This window comes from Schistocerca nitens, chromosome 7 (assembly GCF_023898315.1).
Source record: "Schistocerca nitens isolate TAMUIC-IGC-003100 chromosome 7, iqSchNite1.1, whole genome shotgun sequence".
Lineage (NCBI taxonomy): Eukaryota > Metazoa > Arthropoda > Insecta > Orthoptera > Acrididae > Schistocerca > Schistocerca nitens.
Window position 1 is genome coordinate 550930615 of NC_064620.1, and position 18842 is coordinate 550949456.

Sequence of the window (18842 nt, forward strand, 5' to 3'; positions counted from 1 at the left end):
ATGCTTTTAAAATAGCTTTTTATAGGCTCCCCATTTTTTAAAAGCCTTTCTACAGCAGGAGTGAGAGATAACCATCTAGTATTCACATGTCGCAAGATTTCAGACCATTCCATATCAACAAATTCAAAAAATGATTTTAACGTTTCCCTTCGTTTGGCAGAACAGGAAAAGTGACTATATTTTTAACACCAACACTCAACATCTACATATTGTAAGCAGTTGCAAGCACATTTCATTGCATTATAAAGTACATGAAGTATGACAATTGGAAACATTTTCCTGTTTAGGTGATTGGAGGCATCTGTTGCTAAAGAAAAGAACATGAAACACTTCTTGGGGTCGTTTAAAACTTCCAGAAAATGGGGCCAATACGTTCATTATCATCATTTCAGCTTTAGTTCGTCCGCAAGATATTTTCTTTGACACATTAGATTCACTGAACACGTTTTTCGAAAGTTTGATAGCACAGTCGAAGCTCATATATATATATATATATATATATATATATATATATATATATATATATATATATATATATATATATATATATATATTACCGTTCTGGGTGCTGTAAACAAACGTTCTTGCCGCCATGCGTGATGCTAAACTCCCGTTTGCAAATTGAGCAGTTTGCTTTATAAGCATTTGACCGTGCTGGTCCATTCCAGGAATATAAAACTTCCCATCTCATAAGATATGTACACATATACTTTGTTTTCTTTTTTGGTGGCGTTTTAGCTTCGTCTTCGCTGCCCATCACAAAATCTTGAACAAGTTAACGTCGATTCACAGTAAGCAATGGCACAGAAACAAAGTCACATCTAACCGCCAAGCGTCGGACGATCATTTCAAAGATATCGATAGACCTAATGTCGACATCTATGGTCGAAGGTCGATATAGAATTAGTTGTCTCTGGTGTCTACCAACGAATCCTGAAAGTGCGTGCAAAATTTAAATGATTGAAAAATATTTTTACATACCGGTACGTGATAAGAAAAATAAAGTTAAAAACGGGAGATAAACGGCCACTGAACCTGAAAAGACGGGAGCCGGGAGATTATGAAAAAATGTCTCTAAATACGGGAGATCCTAGGAAATACGGGAGAGTTGGTCACCCTAGGTCTAACAGTATTCTGCGCATACCGACTGCTCGTTAGCGCACACTCCAGAAACACCAAAGGTGAACGGGAGTTGTAGCTGATCGCACCTCAGACCATAAGGCCTGTGGTGCGGCGAGTGTATCTTGGACGAATACACTCTGTGAGACAGCGCTACTCACCAGGTCTACGTCATACGCTCAAACGACCGTTATTTGCTTGTACCAGTGCAGCCGTGCACTTCGATGCTGTGACGTCATTGGAAGACGAGCTAGAGGAGTTCATGCTCGTGGTCCCACTGCTAATAACCGGTTCGCAACAGTTCGTGTAACACGTCTGGGCTCACGAGCCTCTTTGTTTGAGCTGTGGTAGCGGACGATCTTCCACTGCCGCCCTTACAATACGGCGATCCTGATGGACATCTGAGCTGCGTGGACGTCCAGAATATCGTCTGCAGGTGTGAGGATGTTCACACGATCGCTGATACCAGCGACTTTGCACAACTGATGCAGCATGCCCAACTTGTGCGGCAAGTCTCCGAAAGGAACATCCCACCACTCAGAATGCTGCAATTTGACCTCTTTCTAAATCACTCAGTTGCTTGTGGGATGTACAAGTGCGACTCCGTGGCATGGCTACCTTCTTGGTTCACACGTCTGCATCACACTGGCTGTGAGCATTCCCTATTACACGGTAGACCAAATGGCGCTGTGGTAGCTATCCCATTATGCTATTCCTAACAGTTATCTGTACAAAAATGAATACAAACGTCTCAAAAATGAGATCGACAGGAAGTGCAAAAAGTCTAAGCAGGGATGACTGGAGGACAAATGTAAGGATGTAGAGGCTTATCTCACTAAGGGGTAAGATAGATACTGCCTACAGGAAAATTAAAGAGACCTTTGGAGAAAATAAAACCGCTTGTATGAATATCAAGAGCTCAGATCGAAACCCAGTTCTAAGCAAAGAAGGGAAAGCAGAAAGGTGGAAGGATTATATAGAGGGTCTATACAAGGGCGATGTACTTGAGGACAATGTTATGGAAATGGAAGAGGAGGTAGATGACGATGAAATGGGAGATATGATACTGCGTGAAGAGTTTGACAGAGCACAGAAAGAAGGCCCCTGGAGTAGACAACATTCCATTAGAACTACTCACAGCCTTGGGAGAGCCAGTCCTGACAAAACTGTACCATCTGGTGAGTAAGATGTATGAGACAGGTGAAATACCCTCAGACTTCAAGAAGAATATAATAATTCCAATTCCAAAGAAAGCAGGTGTTGACAGATGTGAAAATTACCGAACTATCAGTTTAATAAATCACAGCTGCAAAATAGTAACGCGAATTATTTACAGACGAATGGAAAAACTGGTAGAAGCCGACCTCGGGGAAGATCAGTTTGGATTCCATAGAAAAATTGGAACACGTGAGGCAATACTGACCCTACGACTTATCTTAGAAGAAAGAGTAAGGAAACGTAAACCTACGTTGCTAGCATTTGTAGACTTAGAGAAAGCTTTTCACAATGTTGACTGGGATACTCTCTTTCAAATTCTGAAGGTGGCAGGGGTAAAATACAGGGAACGAAAGACTATTTACAATTTGTACAGAAACCAGATGGCAGTTATGAGAGTCGAGGGGCATGAAAGGGAAGCAGTGGTTGCGAAGGGAGTGAGACAGGGTTGTAGCCTCTCCCCGATGCTATTCAATCTGTGTATTGAGCAAGCAGTAAAGGAAACAAAAGAAAAATTCGGAGTAGATATTAAAGTCCATGGAGAAGAAATAAAAACTTTGAGGTTCGCCGATGACATTGTAATTCTGTCAGAGACAGCAAAGGACTTGGAAGAGCAGTTGAACGGAATGGGCAGTGTCTTGAAAGGAGGATATAAGCAAAACGAGGACAATGGATGTAGTCGAATTAAGTCGGGTGATGCTGAGGGAATTAGATTAGGAAATGAGACACTTAAAAGTAGTAAAGGAGTTTTACTATTGGGGGAGCAAAATAACTGATGATGGTCGAAGTAGAGAGGATATAAAAAGTAGACTGGCAATGGCAAGGAAATCGTTTCTGAAGAAGAGAAATTTGTTAACGTCGAGTATAGATTTAAATGTCAGGAAGTCGTTTCTGAAAGTATTTGTATGGAGTGTAGCCATGTATGGAAGTGAAACATGGACGATAAATAGTTTAGACAAGAAGAGAATAGAAGCTCTCGAAATGTGGTGCTACAGAAGAATGCTGAAGATTAGATGGGTAGATCACATAACTAATGAGGAGGTATTGAATAGAATTGAGGAGAAGAGGAGTTTATTGCACAACTTGACAAGGAGAAGGGATTGGTTGGTAGGACATGTCCTGAGCCATCAAGGGATCACCAATTTAGTATTGGAGGGCAGCGTGGAGGGTAAAAATCATAGAGAGAGACCAAGAGATGAATACACTAAACAGATTCAGAAGGACGTAGGTCGCAGTAGATACTGGGAGATGAAGAAGCTTGCACAGGATAGAGTAGCATAGAGAGCTGCATCAAACCAGCCTCACGACTGAAGACAACAACAACAACAACAACAACAATATATGTACATCTACTATCCCCCAGGTCGCATATGCCGTCATCTGATCAAAATCGACGCCGTCTTTCCAAGTGTACAATATTTTTCACTTCCTTACCGCAATAGGCCTGTTTCAGTTTAAGTTGCCATCGTCAAGTTATGTCTAATTACTCTTGACTTCCATATTACAAATTTGCTCTCAGGAATTCCTTCATATACAAATACAAACTAAATACTCGTACCTTAGACAGCACCCACTGTTGTTAAAAAGGACCAACATGTTTTTGAAAACACAGATCACAAACTCACAGACAGGAATTGAACACAAGCTGCAGTATCCACCAATGTGATGTGGAAGTCACGAATAACTGGACATAGCTTGACAGTAGCACCTGTTCCCGAAATGGCCTCATCGCAATAAGGGAATTAAATTGAAGCAGCGGACTTGGGTTCATATACATACAATTTAAGACTAAAAGGTAGATGTTGTGTACATGTACAGACAAACAGATGATTATATGTGATTTTATGTGTATAGACTGAAACGGTGAGTGAAAATTTTTACCAAGGCCGGGATCGAACCCCCCAATCTATATACATGAAATCCTATCCGTATGAGACAAGTAAATTTTCTTAAATTGTGTCATTTCATTTGTGTAAGTAGTTGCTCCTGTATTTGGGGCTAAATCCCCCATTTACATTCGATGATGAGGTGCTATTCTAGAACATGGAGAGCCTCGGCAGTTCTGTTCGTGTCTAAGAGAGAATTTAAAGTAGACTGGGGCTGCAGTGACAATTTGGATGGAGGAGGCAGGCGTGTCAAGGTAATCAGTGCAGTTGTGTGCACCACTGTGCGTAGGAGGTTTAGCAGTTAACGCACCAGCGTAGTAAGCAGGAAACCTGAGATCGATTCCCGACCTTCTCATAAATTTTAGCTCTCCGTTTCAGTCTACACTTATAAAATCATATCTGTATGAGACCAGTAAAGTCTCTGAAACCCTCACTTTTCAAATGGTTATATTTTCTGAAAAACTGAATGATATGTTCAAGAGAAAGAGCTTCACAAATGAGCAGATCAGTAACGCGTTGGTTCACCTCTCGCCATTATGCATCTACATTTATACTCCGCAAGCTACCCAACAGTGTGTGGTGGAGGGCACTTTACGTGCCACTGTTATTACCTCCCTTTTCTGTTTCGCGTATGGTTCGCGGGAAGAACGACTGCCGGAAAGCCTCCGTGCGCGCTCGAATCTCTCTAATTTTACATTCGTGATCTCCTCGGGAGGTATAAGTAGGGGGAAGCAATATATTCGATACCTCATCCAGAAACGCACCCTCTCGAAACCTGGCGAGCAAGCTACACCGCGATGCAGAGCGCCTCTCTTGCAGAGTCTGTCACTTTAGTTTGCTAAACATCTCCGTAACGCTATTACGCTTACCAAATAACCCTGTGACGAAACGCGCCGCTCTTCTTTGGATCTTTATCTCCTCCGTCAACCCGATCTGGTACGGATCCCACACTGATGAGCAATACTCAAGTATAGGTCGAACGAGTGTTTTGTAAGCCACCTCCTTTGTTGATGGACTACATTTTCTAAGGACTCTTCCAATGAATCTCAACCTGTTACCCGCCTTACCAACAATTAATTTTATATGATCATTCCACTTCAAATCGTTCCGTACGCATACTCCCAGATATTTTACAGAAGTAACTGCTACCAGTGTTTGTTCCGCTATCATATAATCATAAAATAAAGGATCCTTCTTTCTATGTATTCGCAATACATTACATTTTTCTATGTAAAGGGTCAGTTGCCACTCCCTGCACCAAATGCCTATCCGCTGCAGATCTTCCTGCATTTCACTAGAATTTTCTAATGCTGCAACTTCTCTGTATACTACGGAATCATCCGCGAAAAGCCGCATGGAACTTCCGACACTATCTACTAGGTCATTTATATATATTGTGAAAAGCAATGGTCCCATAACACTCCCCTGTGGCACGCCAGAGGTTACTATAACGTCTGTAGACGTCTCTCCATTGATAACAACATGCTGTGTTCTGTTTGCTACAAACTCTTCAATCCAGCCACACAGCTGGTCTGATATTCCGTAGGCTCTTACTTTGTTTATCAGGCGACAGTGCGGAACTGTATCGAACGCCTTCCGGAAGTCAAGGAAAATAGCATCTACCTGGGAACCTGTATCTAATATTTTCTGGGTCTCACACGATCGCTGTTTCCGGTATCCATGTTGATTCCTACAGAGTAGATTCTGGGTTTCCAGAAACGACATGATACGCGAGCAAAAAACATGTTCTAAAATTCTACAACAGATCGACGTCAGAGATACAGGTCTATAGTATTGCGCATCTGCTCGACGACGACCCTTCTTGAAGACTGGGACTACCTGTGGTCTTTTCCAATCGTTTGGAACCTTACGTTCATGTAGAGACTTTCGGTACACGGCTGTTAGAAGGGAGGCAAGTTCTTTCGCGTACTCTGTGTAGAATCGAATTGGTATCCCGTCAGGTCCAGTGGACTTTTCTCTGTTGAGTGATTCCAGTTGCTTTTCTATTCCTTGGACACTTATTTCGATGTCAGCCATTCTTTCGTTTGTGCGAGGATTTAGAACAGTCATTCGGCTTGGCACTCGTTGCTAGAGTTGCTAGATGTCCTCCTTAGGGATATCGTGGCAAATTCTGCCGTCCTCCCTCACATGGTGACATGAGTGTGTATTATTCACGGGTCTGTCTGCGAGGCGTAGCTACTATCCAACTGAGTACACGGAATGAAATTCGCCCAGAATTGACACCCTGCTATGGCCATGTGCATTGTTTACTATCCTTTCCAGCTGCGCTGTGAAACTGCGCTGCAGCATCCCACCTTCATCCATCGGCTGCCAAAATTTACAATTCTGCATTTGCCCTCGATACCTGTATGAATACCAATTTGTGGCCAATTTGTATAACTCCCTCTTGGTGACTCTTTTTTTGTCTTACAATTGTCTGACAAACGGTACAAAGGAAGATGAAATTTAGCACGGATTACAGAGCTCGAAGCCCATAAACTCAACAGGATCTGTATTAGAGGGTTTGCATAGCCCATACGTCAATAACAACAGTGATAAAAATACACAAATTGCTCTCCAAGAATGATCCACATTCAGTAAGCAGATTTCAGCATAATTAAATAGATCTTTTTACAGCCAAGTAGAAAATGTTTCAGGGATCAGCTGGCGATTTAAAAAAAAAAGTGCTGCGTTACCCCTTTCATTCGAGAAAGTGGAATCCTTCCGCTGTTATAAGTATTTTATGGGTCCCATTGTGAGGCAAACAGCAGCAAAAGAAGACTACTTTGCTAAACAAATTTTCCTCCTCACACAGTCACTGTCACACTCTACAATACGAAATTGAGCACTTCTTGTTCCTCGATCTAATACAAGCAAATGAGCTAAGTAACCTAGTATGTGTTATATGAAGTAGAAGAGTAACTGCTGGTCTGTAACTTTGCTCTGTGACATGTGTGATGGTGTGAATTCTGACAGCTTTTTCTCCTCTCAGGCAGCGACAATGGCGACGGTTGGCGTCGAGACCATTACTAGCACCATGGGCTACGCACTGACTCTGCTCGGACTCCACCCAGAGTGGCAAGAACTGGCGCAGCGTGAGCTGGACGACTGCTTCGGAACTGGGGGCGACTACTTACGACACGTCACCATGGCAGATATTGCACAGCTTAAAGTCATCGATGCCATTCTAAAGGTACTCGTGGATTCACTTAATTTTAATGATTCTTTCCTTGCGAAAAATTTAATAGTAAATTTCAAAGGTAGTTTTCCGCTAATTGAGGAGACAGTACACTACTGGCCATTAAAATCACTACACCAAGAAGAAATGCAGCTGATAAACGGGTATTCATTGGACAAATATATTATACTAGAACTGACATGTGATTACATTTTCACGCAATTTGGGTGCATAGTTCCTGAGAAACCAGTCCCCAGAACAACCACCTCTGGCCGTAATAATGGCCTTGATACGCCTGGGCATTGAGTCAAACAGAGCTTCGATGGCGTGTACAGGTACAGCTGCCCATGCAGCTTCAACACTATACCACAGTTCATCAAGAGTAGTGATTGACGTATTGTGACGAGCCAGTTGCTTGGCCACCATTGACCACACGTTTTCAATTGCTGAGAGATCTGAAGAATGTGCTGGCCAGGGCAGCAGTCGAACATTTTTTGTATCCAGAAAGCCCTGTACAGGACCTGCAACTTGCGGTCGTGCATTATCCTTCTGAAATGTAGGGTTTCGTAGGGATCGAATGAAGGGTAGAGCCACGGGTCGTAACACATCTGATATGTAACGTCCACTGTTCAAAGTGCCGTCAATGCAACCAAGAGGTGACCGAGACGTGTAACCAATGCACCCCATACCATCACGCCGGGTGATACACCAGTATGGCGATGACGAATACACGCTTCCAATGTGCGTTCACCGCTATGTCACCAAACACGGATGCGACCATCATGACGCAGTAAACAGAACCTGGATTCATCCGAAAAAATGACGTTTTGCCATTCGTGCACCCAGGTTCGTCGTTGAGTACACCATCGCAGGCACTCGTGTCTGTGATGCAGCGTCAAGGGTAACCGCAGCAATGGTCTCCGAGCTGATAGTCCATGCTGCTGCAAACGTCGTCGAACTGTTCATGCAGATGGTTGTCTTGCAAACGTCCCCATCTGTTGACTCAGGGATCGAGACGTGGCTGCATGATCCGTTACAGCCATGCGGATAAGATGCCTGTCATCCCGACTGCAAGTGATACGAGGCCGTTGGGATCCAGCACGACGTTCCGTATTACCCTCCTGAACCCACCGATTCCATATTCTGCTAACAGTTATTGGATCTCGACCAACGCGTGCAGCAGTGTCGCGATACGATAAACCGCAATCGCGGAAGGCTTCAATCCGACCTTTATCAAAGTCAGAAACGTGATGGTACACATTTCTCCTCCTTACACGAGGCATCACAACAACGTTTCACCAGGCAACGCCGGTCAACTGCTGTTTGTGTATGAGAAATCGGTTGGAAACTTTCCTCATGTCAGCACGTTGTAGGGTTCGCCATCGGCGCCAACCTTGTGTGAATAGTCTGAAAAGCTAATCATTTGCACATCACAGCATCTTCTCCCTGTCGGTTAAATTTCGCGTCTGTAGCACGTCATCTTCGTGGTGTAGCAATTTTAATGGCCATTAGTGTATTTAATTGTTGGTTTTACCGCATTTCAACCATAAAAAATTAAGCAGTTTCACCAATTATGGTCGTGACATATTACTTGTTCTTATCTCATCACACTTTATCTACCTTATATACACTAAAAATTCTCATAATGATGTAATGATATGTGAACGATTATTAAATGGCTCAAATGGTTCAAATGGCTCTGAGCACTATGGGACTCAACTGCTGTGGTCATAAGTCCCCTAGAACTTAGAACTACTTAAACCTAACTAACCTAAGGACATCACACACATCCATGCCCGAGGCAGGATTCGAACCTGCGACCGTAGCAGTCGCACGGTTCCGGACTGCGCGCCTAGAACCGCGAGACTACCGCGGCCGGCGATTATTAAATGCTCTGTCGTTTAATTACAACTTCAAAAAGAGTGCAAGTAACTGTATATAACGGATTCAGTAAGCTGCAGTGCGTAAAACTTAAAGCGACACTAACTTTCGCATGATGTGTGTATAAATTTTGTAGAGAGCTCCCATGACAGGGAGTCTACTTAAAAGTGAGACTTTAGATGGGGAAGTTCTGGCATCATATTTGCAACTCCGGTGACTTTATTAATGGAGTGATGTCACCTCGACTCAGCGAGTCCGACCTATTAGTAAGCTCCGACGTCGTCTCACTCTTTGCTAGAGTCCCTCTCATGCATTCATTGTTACCTATCAGCAAAAAGTTCCAAGCCGATATAACAACGATGTTTCATCATGCTCTATACTCAACCTACATTTTTCAACAGTGAATATTTTGAGCAAATTGGAAGTGTTGCCACGGATAGTCCTCCCTCCCCTCTGGTAACAAACTTATCATAGATGACTCTGAGGAGAGGGCACTTGTTTCGCTAGAGAAACCAAAAGTGTCACTTGGACCAAACATAGAAAGAACTGCAACAGTATAGCACAGAAGGAAAAGAAATACACAATGAGAATAACAGAAAGGACACTTTTAGTCAAATACTATGCGAGTAATTACTGTTGTTGTGTACATACATCTACACATAACAGGATTTTGTCAGAGGTCACCATTATATGAAAAATCTGTAATCTTGGGAACAGTCGCTAACTGAAATGTCTTTACTTTATGGTATCGTAAAAAATCGAACCATTACCGTAATTTACTCCTTCTCTTTAATTTGTTGCTTGTCATCCTGAAGCATACATGGGAAGAATGTGACAGTGGCTCTAGGAAAATGCATCTAATAGCTTTACTGTCTTCAGTTCCTTCAACCAAATAATCAAAATATCTAATTTCACTAATAAAAATTTTGTCTTGCTCCACCACGAATGGATTAAAGGCGGAGATGCGAGAGTAATACAAGAATGATTATCTCTTAAACATTCAGTTCAAACGATTTTTTCACCACAAAAATTATGTACATCACCACAAAAATTATGTACATCCACGTAAAGGGAATAAAAGAGTACTTATGAACATTTTACATCGTTTTGATTATTACTTCATATGAGAGTTAAATTAAGTTTATCACTGCACCAAATTGAGTAGTGATGGGGGCTGGATGGTTGATTTGGGGGAGGAGACTGAACAGCAAGGTCATCGGTCCCGTCGAATGAGGGAAGGATGGGGAAGGAAATCAGCTGTGCCGTTTCAAGGGAACCATTCCGGCATCTGCCTGAAGTGATTTGGGAAAATCACGGAAAACCGAAATCAGGATGGTCGGAACATCATCCTCCCGAATACGAGTCCAAAGGAGGCCTGAATTGGTATGTAAATTCCATACTCACACCCCGTTTCATGCCTCAAGAAACAGAGATAAGCATTGCTTTCCACTGCCGATACCACTATGGAGCCCACTGCCAACTTAGCAGAGAGAATCTTAACTCAACCTGGAGCCAGTGGCAAACGAAGAGAAATCTACTAAATTCCATAAAGTGAATAAAAAGAAAAATAATTTCCACGTGTAGGTACTACATACGTTTCGCAGATTTAGATCCGTCCGACAAACAATAAGGAACTGCAAATCAATGCACTACGAACAACATGTGATTGAGCATGCCACTGTAGATACAAATAAACCCCATAACTTCCTGAAAAAAATAAAACTGAAATTTAGTTCTGTGCACAAATATCCCATGAATACTGAAGGCGTAAGTGTTTGCTGCGAAACTAACGAAAGAAGGAACTCAGTTTGGCTAAGACCACAAACCGCGAAAAATAAATTACACTACTCCGAAACGATGAGAAAGAGTTGACCATGTAACCATTTGTCTGCACTGGAAACCAAGATCCATCCAATAATTAATAAGTAACTGCAATACGCTGTACTCAGAGAAACATATTATGTAACACGCCATGATTCACACAAAGAAACCCCGTTTGTTTCCGAAAGAAAAATCAATTTAAATTTAGACAGCTTGGTAGAAATCACTCTCGCACTGAGGGTGGAAGCATTTACTGAAAGTTAAATAAGGGCTAAATTTGGATCCTAAGGTTGCCAATGTGACATGCAAGCTAAGTGTAACCATCTAAAAAGCTGTGGGTACCGGGCGTGAGTCGTGCTTCGGTAGCTCAGATGGTAGAGCACTTGCCCGCGAAAGGCAAAGGTCCCGAGTTCGAGTCTCGGTCGGGCACACAGTTTTAATCTGCCAGGAAGTTTCATATCAGCGCACACTCCGCTGCAGAGTGAAAATCTCATTCTGTAACCATCTACTTCCAAATCCCGAAAACTCAGGAAAAATATGCAGTTCAGCCGCATGCTTGTCACAATTACGATCCACGGATTTATTTTACACACTGAAAGCACTTTGATTTTAGTAACTGTATGAGAGAATGAAGTTTCCTTGTACTACATCTTACGTGGCGGGCAATTCACACATACACAAAGTACATGTTCTCAAATGCACAAGAAATAATAAATTCATCTCTGAAACGTCTCCTGCAGTCAGCAACATAATTTTCCCCAAATGTCCAAAATGGCACAAATAAAGATGGTTAAATGTTACGCAGTAGATACTTTCCAATACCTCCACTTAGTAGAATGTCTGGGGGACACCTGGTCAATCCTGAGCGAGTTAGCAGGTGAACAGAGAGTGCCTTCCACTTTCAGTGTGGAGTGGGCAGCCAAAGACGATCACAGTCGCTCCTGCCAACTCAACTGTATACGTGTTCAGGCACGCGATGTACGGTAATGGTAAATAGTTCTGCCTTCTGCCTTTCGACGGAAATTACTACTGTTCTTACAACTGCCCTAGCACACAGCAGATACTGGCTTCCCTTACAAACTTAACACTCACTCGTCTCATTTAAACTGAGTAATATGAAAAGGACATATGAAAGACACAGGTATCCAAATCTCAAGATGAATATACAGAATAAATCGACTCATTTCCTTCTCAGAGGCTTATTACCTTTGCAGACAGTTAGAAAGTGATAATGTGGAGCAGAATGACTTACAAGAGATGGCTCTGCTAGAGCAGTCTATTCACACCACAGCTTCCAAAAAGAAAATACGTCGGAAGTAGCTTTGCCGTGGAAGGATAGTTCAAAACATTTTCGAAAAAAAATCTTATTTCTTTCTTTCACAGTGCCCTCAAAACCGTAACAGATTTTAGAACTGTCTGAAGTGCATCACTTAGGGCTGTGAATGTAGGACCCAAGTATTAATTCTTTTAATCATACTTAAAGTACACTACAGTATGACACAGAGGAAAAGAAACACTCCACACAGCGAAACTTATAAGGAGAATTTAACATATATGCATGAAGAGACATCATTTCAAACACATTTTATATAAACGAATTACGAAAGTCTTGTCACCGAGTGAGGTAAAATAAACTGACATTTCCTAGAATAGTATCTTGACACTCAAGAAAATCATTAATCTGGTCCCGAAAATGGACTAACGAAATCAAAAGGAAACACGCGAAGTACTAGATATTACTACAACAAACTTCATTATAATACCCATCCTAAAAATGGAAACATTGAAAGCAAAGTGTATTAAATACATGACTACATAATGAAAAACAAAACTTTCGCATGTACATGAAATGCAGTGAAAAACACACATCCAAATGTGACGGAAAAAAATCCATTGTCACATACAAAATTGCATAAAAGCCCTATCATCAAGGAGCAAATGAATTATGTAAATAGTAATTAAAGAGCTAAAAATTTACATGAGCTCACAATAAATACAAATCATTGGTGTATACGAGTGTAAAGGATAGTTAGATGCTTTTGAGTAAAAGAACAAGAAATTTTAATCATAAAGTGTAGTTAGTATTAGTTTCAGAGCTAGTGCATGCAGGAACAACAAACATGTACTTATTGTGTATGAAAATGATGGCAATTGGTTTTACATACAAACGAAATGATTAGGAGAGAAATACCTTCACAAAACTGTTAATAAAAATGAATCACAGTGCATAATATCGTGACTGCAAACGAAAACTACTTAAATAAATGTACTAGCATGATCAAATAAAATGTCGAATCACGCAAGCATGATTAAAGGTACACCAAAGCACAATTAAAGGTACTTCAATGTGTGGATAAAGAATGACCACCATGTATCCCTGGCGATAAAATATTTGGAATGCATGCTGCGTACCAATGTTGATTAAAAAGAAGCAAAATTTAATTATATAATCAATAATTTAAGGAGCTAGCTACGTAAGGTCGGCCTATATCAATCATCAAATTTCCGAAAATGTTAAGGTGTATGAATGATTAAAATTAACACACTTGGCACATGGTACGTAAATAACATCAGAATACTGTAACAAATGCACACCTCCTGATATAACAAATCACTGCCTTTGGTACACTGATAGAAAAACCCACACATGTTCACACGAAGCCGAAGTTGCAGAGTATCCATACTTCACAGTTCAGTGTTCACTCACACTAGGTCACGGATGCATCTCGGTGAAGATGGGCCATTGATTTCCGATGACAGCAATCAGCTTTGTCACACGCACTGCGCTTCATGACGTCTTCGTGGCCCAACTCACTTCATCCACCATCCAACAAGTAGTAGCAGTATGTCGAAATGGAGTGCATGTCAGACATAAGTGACATGTCGGCTCCTGTGTTTATTGCCCAAGACTGCCCATGACATGTACATCAGGAACATGTGTTCTTCTCACCATCAGAATGATTTTTTTCCATCGGTGACAGAGTTGACTATCATTAACCAGTGTTCTTGCCAGAATTTGCGTGCTGCCCATAAGAATGCATTCAGTATGAATCGCATTCATTGCAGACAAATAGTGAAGAATAAGAATAGCTCACATCATCCACTCAAATATCATTCATAGCACACATTTTACGTCCGTTATAGTACCTGCCTTCAATGCCATCACTGTCTAGTACTGTACAACACATATGTTTCATCATTACCATGACTGAATACCGTACGCCGGCCGAAGTGGCCGCGCGTTTCTGGCGCTGCAGTCTGGAACCGCGAGACCGCTACGGTCGCAGGTTCGAATCCTGCCTCGGGCATGGATGTGTTTGATGTCCTTAGGTTAGTTAGGTTTAACTAGTTCTAAGTTCTAGGGGACTAATGACCTCAGCAGTTGAGTCCCATAGTGCTCAGAGCCATTTGAACCATTTTGAACTGAATACCGTACAATAACCCGAACTACACACAAGCCTTCACTGATATAGTCACACTCTGCAGCATTTTAATTCCAAAAAATCACTTCAAGCAACTAACTGCACCATGGTGGATCCAAGCGCTACCTTCCTAACACAAAAATCATGTGTGGAATAATAAGAGATCTCACTGTGCAAAGGTTTCAAAATGTCATTGTAATGAAAAATAAAGTAAAACCGGATTTGAAAAATTTTTGCGATTCCTGTCTACATCTACATCTATATCTACATGGATACTCAGCAGATAACATTTATGTGTCTGGCAGAGGGTTCATTGAACCAACTTCACAATAATTCTCTATTATTCCATTCTGGAGCATGGCGCGGAAAAAACAAGCACGTATATCTTTCCGTGCCAGCTCCAATTTCCCTTATTTTATTACGCTGATGGTTTATCCCTATGTGGGTCTGTATCAACAAAATATTTCTGCATTCGGAAGAAAAAGTTGGCGATTGAAATTTCGTGAGAAGATCCCGCAGCATCGACAAACCCCTTTGTTTTAATGATGTCCACCCCACAGCCTGTATCATCTCCATGAAACTCTCACCCCTATTTCTCGAAAATACAAAACGTGCTGCCCTTCTTTGGACTTTCTCGATTAATTACGTTAGTCCTACCTGGTAAGGATTCCACACCGCGAAGCAAAAGAGGATGGTCAAGGGTAATTTAGCCAGTCTCTTTAATAGACCTGTTACATCTAGTAATGTTCTGCCAATCAATTTGGGTTGTTATAATTGTAATTCCTAGGTATTTTGTTGAATTTACGGCGTTTTGATTTTATTTATTTATCGCGTAACCGAGGTTTAACAGATTCCCTTTAGCACTCATGAGGATGAAATCACACTTTTCATTATTTAGCATCAGTTATCAATTTGGCACCATACATATACACTCCTGGAAATGGAAAAAAGAACACATTGACACCGGTGTGTCAGACCCACCATACTTGCTCCGGACACTGCGAGAGGGCTGTACAAGCAATGATCACACGCACGGCACAGCGGACACACCAGGAACCGCGGTGTTGGCCGTCGAATGGCGCTAGCTGCGCAGCATTTGTGCACCGCCGCCGTCAGTGTCAGCCAGTTTGCCGTGGCATACGGAGCTCCATCGCAGTCTTTAACACTGGTAGCATGCCGCGACAGCGTGGACGTGAACCGTATGTGCAGTTGACGGACTTTGAGCGAGGGCGTATAGTGGGTATGCGGGAGGCCGGGTGGACGTACCGCCGAATTGCTCAACACGTGGGGCGTGAGGTCTCCACAGTACATCGATGTTGTCGCCAGTGGTCGGCAGAAGGTGCACGTGCCCGTCGACCTGGGACCGGACCGCAGCGACGCACGGATGCACGCCAAGACCGTAGGATCCTACGCAGTGCCGTAGGGGACCGCACCGCCACTTCCCAGCAAATTAGGGACACTGTTGCTGCTGGGGTATCGGCGAGGACCATTCTCAACCGTTTCCATGAAGCTGGGCTACGGTCCCGCACACCGTTAGGCCGTCTTCCGCTCACGCCCCAACATCGTGCAGCCCGCCTCCAGTGGTGTCGCGACAGGCGTGAATGGAGGGACGAATGGAGACGTGTCGTCTTCAGCGATGAGAGTCGCTTCTGCCTTGGTGCCAATGATGGTCGTATGCGTGTCTGGCGCCGTGCAGGTGAGCGCCACAATCACGACTGCATACGACCGAGGCACACAGGGCCAACACCCGGCATCATGGTGTGGGGAGCGATCTCCTACACTGGCCGTACACCACTGGTGATCGTCGAGGGGACACTGAATAGTGCACGGTACATCCAAACCGTCTTCGAACCCATCGTTCTACCATTCCTAGACCGGCAAGGGAACTTGCTGTTCCAACAGGACAATGCACATCCGCATGTATCCCGTGCCACCCAACGTGCTCTAGAAGGTGTAAGTCAACTACCCTGGCCAGCAAGATCTCCGGATCTGTCCCCCATTGAGCATGTTTGGGACTGGATGAAGCGTCGTCTCACGCGGTCTGCACGTCCAGCACGAACGCTGGTCCAACTGAGGCGCCAGGTGGAAATGGCATGGCAAGCCGTTCCACAGGACTACATCCAGCATCTGTACGATCGTCTCCATGGGAGAATAGCAGCCTGCATTGCTGCGAAAGGTGGATATACACTGTACTAGTGCCGACATTGTGCATGCTCTGTTGCCTGTGTCTATGTGCCTGTGGTTCTGTCAGTGTGATCATGTGATGTATCTGACCCCAGGAATGTGTCAATAAAGTTTCCCCTTCCTGGGACAATGAATTCACGGTGTTCTTATTTCAATTTCCAGGAGTGTATGTGTTATAAATCGCTTTGCAATTCGTTTTTATCTTCTGATGACCTTAGGCCTACTAGACGATAAAGCACAGCATCATCCTCAAATAACCTCAAATTGTCTCCTGAATCGTTTATACAGATTAGGACCAGCAGAGGACCTACAACACTACCTTGGAGAACGCCAGAAACCACGTCTGTTGTACTCGATGACTTTCCGTCGATTACTACGAGTTATGAGCGCTTTGACAGGATATCACGTATCCAGTCGCATAACTGAAACGATCTTCCTTAAGCACGCAGTTTGATTACAAGCTGCTTGTGTGGTACGATGTCAGAAACCTTCTGAAAATCTTGAAATACGGAATAAGTCTGAAATTCCTTGTCGACAGCACTCAACACTTCGTGTGAGTAAAGAGCTAGTTGTGTTTCACAGCAACAATGTTTTCTAAATCCGTGTTGACTATGTATCAACAGACCGTTCTGCTGTCACAAAATTCTGCTGCATATCGACGTTAATGATATGATCCTGTATTTTAGTGGATTACTCCTACTGCCTTTCTTGATTATGGGTGTGACCTGTGCAACTTTCCAGTCTTTTGGTACGGATCATTTGTCGAACGACAGTCGTATATGATAGTTAAGTATGGAGCTACTGCATCACCATACTGTGAAAGGAGCCTGATTGGTATACAGTCTCGACGGGAAGAATTGCTTTTATTGACTTAAGTTGCATCACTACTCCGAGTGTATCTACTTCTAAGTTACTCATGTTAGCAGCTGTGCTTAATTCGAATTCTGGAATGTTTACTTCGTTTTCTTTGGTGAAGGAATTTCAGGAGCCCGTGCTTTGTAGCTCTGCTTTAGCAGCAATGTCATCAACAGTATTTCCGTTAGTATCGCGCACAGAAGTCATTGATTGTGTGTTTCCGCTAGCACACTTTACATAGGACCAGAACTCTCCGGATTTTCTGCCAGATTTCGTTATGGAAACCATTATAAGCATCTCACATTGAAGTCCACGCTAAATTTCGAGGTTTCGTAAAAGGTCGCCAATCGTGGGGATTTTGTGTTCGTTTAAATTTGGCATGCCTTTTTCGTTGTTTCTGCAACAGTGTTATGACTTATTTTGTGTACTACGTGGGATCAGCTCCACCGTTTGTTATTTGGTATAAATTTCTCAGTTGCTGTCGATACTATTTCTTTGAATTGAAGCCCATCCCGTCTACACTCACCGTGTAAATTTGGAAGGAGTGGAGATCGTCTCTCGGGAAGGCGTCAAGCGAATTTTTATCTGCTTTTCTGAACAGGTATATTTTTCAGCTATTATTGGTTTTTCCGTCTTATGCTTAACGAAATTTAATTAAAGAGACTTTTACATCATGCTCTTTTCGCTTTTATTTATAAAGCATCTTTCGTGGTCATTCTGCAAATTGGTTACATATGTTGGTATATTTTTGGTTGCTTTAGATTAAAAACAGCGTTTTCTTTTATACAGTTGGAGTGTAATTTACTTACGGTGTTTCTGCCTCAAAACGCGATCTGTACTGGAGTTCAGTTCCAAAAATTAATGGCAGCTTAATTCAGGAAGTGTTTCAATAATGCGGCAGCTACGGTTTTCCCTGTAGCTTTTCATAAGAGCATACGAGTAACGGATTTTTGTCATTTCAGTATCAACAAAAATACATCAAAGTCTTACGTAAATTCGTGGGATAGATCGAAACAAGTCGGCCACAGCCAAGTGGAGGATAGCAGCATATGACACAGAAGGAGATTTCGCCTTCTGACATGCTTTGAGGTCATGCATACTTCTGTCAACCGGCGAATTCTTTTCAGCATATTGCTGTAATATCATGCTTCCCTCAGTTCGTTAAAATGTTTGCAGCCATCAAAGTATGCATGGCTGAGGTGAATATACCACGCAGTCCTATTGATCAGATCATAGGAAATAACTAACGGCCATCGATAATCCCCCAAAACTGGGTGTTCG

At 42.6% G+C, this 18842-nt stretch overlaps 1 protein-coding gene across 1 annotated transcript in view; it reads left to right on the forward strand.

The window, feature by feature from the left end:
• LOC126195741 (cytochrome P450 4g1-like) overlaps positions 1-18842 on the forward strand; it is a 122216-nt gene that overhangs the window by 88466 nt on the left and 14908 nt on the right. The window contains exon 5 of the mRNA XM_049934368.1: positions 7213-7413. Coding sequence (XP_049790325.1) covers positions 7213-7413 — 201 coding nt within the window. The remainder of the gene's footprint in view (positions 1-7212; positions 7414-18842) is intronic.